The sequence below is a fragment of the Triticum urartu genome, chromosome 7A (assembly GCF_056163025.1).
Source record: "Triticum urartu cultivar PI428250 chromosome 7A, HENAU_Tu73, whole genome shotgun sequence".
Taxonomy (NCBI): domain Eukaryota; kingdom Viridiplantae; phylum Streptophyta; class Magnoliopsida; order Poales; family Poaceae; genus Triticum; species Triticum urartu.
In genome coordinates this window covers 187,043,704-187,049,827 of record NC_141879.1, presented here as the reverse complement: position 1 = coordinate 187,049,827, position 6,124 = coordinate 187,043,704, and the positions used below count along the sequence as shown (strand labels likewise).

Sequence of the window (6,124 nt, the reverse complement as noted above, 5' to 3'; positions counted from 1 at the left end):
ATAAAAAAAATCCAGTATATTCAACATTGAATGAACAACTGCCACATCTGATAATTTACCACTGAATCCTAACTGTAACTGAGCAAGGAGAAATTTATACGGGGCAGTGAACCTTAACAGGTAGCAGAAATGGTGGTAAATACTAAAAAGGATGCATGCCCCTCATCTGGACTTGGACAAGTAGGTGTGCTAACAAACTGAGGTATTTCCTTGGCTACATGTATCTGATAGATTGAAGTTCAGGAACATGCTTCGACGGCGACGTTTCAACGGCATCTCCTTTCAATGATTGTTCAGCAACATTGGCATTACTCTCAAAATAACTTCACCGCAGCATCAGCTACAGAAATATTATGTTTCATTAACAAAATTGTTGATCTTACAGTATTGTAAAGATAAGCTAGAATTTGCAAACCTAGCAGTGAAAAACAAGACATTAGAAGCAAACCTTTCATTTAGTTCTGAAGCTTCAGGATCAGAACTTGTAATAGGATCTACAGTTGTGCCTTCTATATCTCTTCTAGTCCACATTTCATTCCCATGCGCAGTATCAAAAAGCTCACCCAGATTACTGACATGATAAGGTTCACTTTCTATATCATTCCATTCTTCACCCATGTCAAAATTGTCTCGAGGAGTCACCTTCGTCACAAATGACCATCCAGGATTTGTATGGTCTTTCGTATAGAAAACTTGGTCAACTTGATTGGCAAATACAAAAGGCTCATCCTCTATCTTGTCACCACTATGGACTTGTGAAAAATTCACAAGCGTACGACCAAATCTATCCTTTTTTACTTCTTTTTCTTTAGTACTATTAAGCCATTCACATTTGAATAGCACCACCGAAAATTTTCTATAATAATTCAACTCAATTATGTCAAGTATCTTCCCATAGTACATGACATCTCCAAGTATAGGGTTAGTATCACCTGCAGAAGCATAACTTGATGTTTTTGCGGTCAAAACAACTCCGCTGTTTTGAGTCTTCTTATCATAACGCTTGGGTCTAAATCTATATCCACGGGTACAGAAGCCTATGTATCTTCGTGCAACCTCAATTGGACCACGAGCCAACCATCTAATATCATCATCAATGCTGTCAGTACCCCTTTGCTGCTCTAGCTGCATTACCTACACCAACACGGAACTTAGATAACATAAACTCAAAATCGGAAAACTAATAACAGGGAACTTACATGATCTCTAAACCAATCAGGGAAGTTTGCATGCTGCATGCGCTCAATGGTTTTTAGTGCTAGGCGCTTGTTGCGGTTTTTCCTTTTTAGTTCAGTACCATGTGCTCTACAACACATATAAACACAATTTTAGATCAAAAAAAGTCAACATGCTAACAAGTTAAGGGAAGACATTTACATGAGATATGGAGTGACAACATCACAATTGTAGAGCACAAATCTATGGGCTTGTAAGGACTCCATATCATTCAATGTGTAGGTGCGTGGTTTTCCCAATGGATTCCCTACTGGAGGAAATAATGTGGATTCATTTGCATACATGGTAGATTCATTCTCATTTGGTTTGTCATTATTCCTTGATGGTTGGTTGTGCTTAGTAGAGAAACCCTCTAAGTATCTTGAACAAAAGGCCATACACTCATCCGCCAAATATGATTCAGCAATTGAACCCTCAGGGCGAGCTTTGTTGCGAACATATGACTTCAATTTACCAAGGTACCTGCACACATGTCAAAACATAAATTCTCAGGTCATTGTCACTATGCCAATATTGCACTTTTCTTAGCATCAGATTGTTACCTTTCAATAAAGTACATCCATCGATAGCAAACTGGTCCAGCAAGTTTACATTCAGTTGCTAAATGGACAACTAAATGAACCATGACGGTGAAAAACCCAGGAGGGAATATCATCTCCATTTTACAAAGTGTGATTCTAATTGATTCTTCCAAACGGTCAAGCTCATTTACATGGAGAACTTTTGAACATATTCCTCGGAAGTAAGCAGATAATTCAAATAGTACTGTTGTGACACGATCTGGAAGAATACCCGTCAAAGCGATAGGCATGAATTGTTGCAGTAGGACAAGGCAGTCATGTGTTTTTAGCCCAGAAATTTTTCCTTCAGCAGGCTTCACACATTTAGATATATTTCCACAATAGCCATCGGGAACCATTATAGACTCAAGAACTTCAAGGAACAATTTTATCTCACTTCTGGACATGGTAAATAATGCGGGTGGTAAGTAAAACTTGCCTGAAGGTTGTTGCTCTGGATGTAGGTCCTCTCTAATATTCATTTCTTTAAGATCTAGACGAGCAGAAAGATTATCTTTTGACTTCCCATCTAAACCTAAAAGTGTGCCCAAAATATTATCACACACATTCTTCTCTATATGCATCACGTCCAGGTTATGTCGAACGAGATTATAGTCCCAATAGGGTAGTGTAAATAGACTACTTAATCCCTTGTAAGTTTTTGACTGCTTAAAATCACCAAGAGCCTTTATTTCTTCTTCAACCTGACGCCCATAGTAAGTTTGAGGCTCTGCTCTATGCTCCACCGTTCCATCAAAAGACTTTTCATCAAAACGAAACTTATGACTAGGAGGCAGAAATCGGCGGTGATCCATAAAGCATGATTTCTTTCCATGCTTCAATCGCTTGGACCATGCATCTGCCCCGCATGGTGGACATGCAAATTCTCCATGCACCTTATGTGAAGAAACCATTCCTAAAGCTGGCAAATCATTTATAGTCCATAACACAACTGCTCGCAAAGTGAAGGTTTCATTTTTAGACACATCATATGTGAGCATTCCATTCAGAAATAAGTCTTTCAAGTCATCCAAAAGTGGCTGGAGAAAGACATGAATATTATCTCCTGGACTTTTGGACCCAGGAATTATCAAAGATAGCAAAAGATATGATTCTTTCATGCACAACCATGGAGGCAGATTATATATTGTCAAAACAACTGGCCAACAACTATAACTAGAACTCAGCATTCCGTAAGGATTAAATCCATCAGTACCCAAGCCAAACCTTATATTACGGCAATCAGATGCAATTTTTGAGTACTTTTCATCTAAAACCTTCCATGCTGGGGAATCAGCTGGATGTCGTAGTGCGCCATCCTTAATGCGCTCTTCATCATGCCATCGCAAAAGAGGTGCTGTCTCTTTGCACATGAACAATCTTTTCAACCTATCCTTGGTTGGAAAGTAACGTAAAACTTTGCTTGGTGTTGCTTTTTTTCTTTCCTTCTTTGTTAACTTTGTTTCCGGTTCTTTATCTTTCCACCTAGAGGCCTTGCAGATTGAGCAAAAATCATCATTTTCTGTGTCTTTCTAGAACAGCTGGCAATTATTTGGACAAGCATGCATTTTTTTATAATCTAGGCCAAATTTTGAAAAAATCTTCTTAGCCTCATAGAAATTCTGGGGCAGCTCATCTCCGTTTGGAATTGCCATGCGTAGAGTATCAAGTAGATCTCCAAATGACTTGTCAGACCATTTGTTCATGGATTTTGTATTAAACAAAATCACAAGTAATGATAGTTGTGATAATCCACATCCCGGCCATAAAGGCTTCTTCGAATCATTGATCAGTTTGTAAAATTCCTCGGCTTCTAAATTTGGTCCATGTTGATTCGGTGGATCTGGACTCTCACTCATTGGCACATCATCATACATATTCCTGAAGGCATCATTAATCAACCCATGCATGTCAGCAAGCATTTCTTCATTGTGAGGTTGTGGTTGCTGATCATTATTGTGCTCATCTGAAGATTCGCCATGAAAAACCCATTTGTCATAACTCTGAAGAATTCCATTACAGATCAAATGATCACGGACTTGATCCTTTGACAGCACAGAAGTGTGCACGCATTCTTCACATGGACAAAGGATCGTGGTATCTTCTGTCTTATCTTTATATGCAAATTCCAAAAATCCATCTACGCCAGCCAAGTACCTGCTACTTCCTCTAGGATAACGCAAAAGTACCTTGCTGATTTGTACATCCATACCCACTCTGCAATAAAGAGTTCAATTGTCATTGCAAGGTTGAATCCTACTTAATCCAATTTTCCCGTTACTGATCAAGACAAGTTATGTCTAACAAGCATAAGCAGACCACAAAAATATCGAACTTAGACTTTGTCTAGCAAACTGCATCATCGATGACATAAATAATTTCCAAAGATTAAGTAGACAAGATCATACAAGAGACGAAAAGGGCGAGAAGCTTACCTATGTGGGGGCGTGTCTTTGGTGCTGGTGTAGGCGGCAATTGTCAGACAGCTGGACGGCGGTACAGATGTGACAGAAATTCTGAAAAGAGAAGAACAAAATAGCATCATGATTCTCAGAGTCATTACAGCATGATCGTACTACCCTAAGAATCAAATTTTCTCTCAACCAACAAGGACATGTATATCATCCATATATTTCCCAACGGGCATGATCAGTTCGCCAATAGAAGAATATATTCCATACTAATAGGACTAAATGATGAACAACAGTACACTACAATAATCTTTTTGAAAACTACAGGCTAATGAAACTGAACATGCAGGATCTAAAAAGATGTATAGTAGAGAGATAAACTGGAAGGTTTCATCCACTTTGAACAACATTCCGATGCTAAAATGAATACCTACACTGGCGGCTGGTCTTGGATATATTATACACCCCTATCATCTCAACTCAATATATTTTTCAAGAACACTCAACTCAATATATCAGCTATATTGTACACATACACTTAGTTTCAGCTGCATAACATACTGATGCATCTGATGAAGAAGCATCATCGACTAATGCCATGTACTAGTAAACAATACCATAGGCAAGAATACACCTATCTTTTTCTTTTCTTCAGGTTCTGTCCCCTGTACATTAAATACGTTTGTGTAGCCAGTGATATTCAGACATTTAGACCATTTCTAACCATACACATTTTCCTTGGCTTGCGGAACCATATAATGGTTTCCCATTTTATCGAAATAACAGTTAAGCAGCAAAGTTATTAGAAATTTAATGGTTTACATCATACAAGAAAACATGTGTATACTCTGTTATATACTGAAATCTGACTGTATCAGAACAGTAGGTTTTATATCACAGTATCAGCTTTTTATAACATTGGTCATCGTTATATAGTAAGCAAAAATACGAAATTACATATAAGCTATTTTTTCTTGAATAGCAGATGCACATGATTATGCTAGATAGATATTCTTAATTGACTTCAGTTGCATCGAGTTCAGTTCAGGTGTTAGTCTTCTATTGGGTACAAGAATCGATCTATACTGCTCTCCACATTTACCAAACCAGAGGAAAAAATGACAGTTTCAGAAAAGAGATGAAGAGGGTGAGGGAAGGTCACCTATGCAGGGGCGCTTTGCTCGTACAGCTTCAGGTGAGGCGGCGATTGGCATACCACTGGTTGGCGGCGCTGCTAGGTGCAGGGATCGGGAGGGGCTGAAGTGCAGCTTGGCTGTTTGGGGCCGGCGGCGGAAGGTGAGATGGCTCGGTGGCAGCGCAGCAAGGTGACGCAGCCTAGGAGGGTGGCGGTGGAGGGGAGTTAGGCGTCCGGCCGTGCAATATGGGGGACGACGCGTCGGTATTGAGGTGGATCTTGGGTGCTTGGGGCGACGGCGGGAGGTGGGATTGCTCGGCGGCGGCGTATTCTCACGGCAGGGAGATTCAGATTCATGCAATTCTAGGTATTCGGTTCTTATACATTTTTTTTGACTTGGTTCTTATACATTATTCTAGAGTGGCTTATTGGAAAAGAAAAGAATATAACTAAATAAACAGAAAGCATTAATTATTTTGGGGCCCACAAGTCAGAATTCTAGATGGGAAGACGATCTGATTATGAGTTCCTCCCGCCCGTTAACACATAGCTACGCATACCTACAACACATGCTATTCGTTGTTGTCCGTACAAAAGCAACGGATGTCCTTCCAACGTATATTTGCGTTGTAGCGATGATTCATTCCCAACGCATTACTGAAGCGTTGCAAACTATGCATTGCTATAGGGGGGTTCTTGTTGTAGTGTGGGTGCCTTCCTCCGTCATGGAGGAGGACATCAAGAAGTTGAGGGAGGCCAGATATCTGCGCCGAAATTTCGCA

General features: G+C 39.8%; 1 protein-coding gene across 1 annotated transcript; it reads right to left on the bottom strand.

The window, feature by feature from the left end:
- Positions 1–5,703, bottom strand: LOC125524230 (uncharacterized). Its single transcript, XM_048689299.2, has 7 exons — positions 5,370–5,703; positions 4,232–4,312; positions 1,779–4,013; positions 1,378–1,698; positions 1,200–1,305; positions 449–1,134; positions 1–340 (listed from the first exon to the last, which is right to left on the bottom strand). Exons 3-7 carry the CDS (start codon positions 3,167–3,169, stop codon positions 337–339), a joined length of 2,508 nt encoding a protein of 835 aa, XP_048545256.1. The 5' UTR covers positions 3,170–4,013; positions 4,232–4,312; positions 5,370–5,703; the 3' UTR covers positions 1–336.
- Positions 5,704–6,124: the final 421 nt, after the last annotated feature.

What these genes read in the sequence shown, in the direction of transcription:
- LOC125524230 (XM_048689299.2), bottom strand. Translation starts at nt 3,169, where the DNA reads ATGTGCAAAGAGACAGCACCTCTTTTGCGATGGCATGATGAAGAGCGC. An exon ending in TGGATGTACTTTATTGAAAG is followed by an intron (nt 1,699 to 1,778) that starts GTAACAATCTGA and finishes ACATGTGTGCAG; the next exon opens with GTACCTTGGTAAATTGAAGT. An exon ending in GTTGTCACTCCATATCTCAT is followed by an intron (nt 1,306 to 1,377) that starts GTAAATGTCTTC and finishes TATGTGTTGTAG; the next exon opens with AGCACATGGTACTGAACTAA.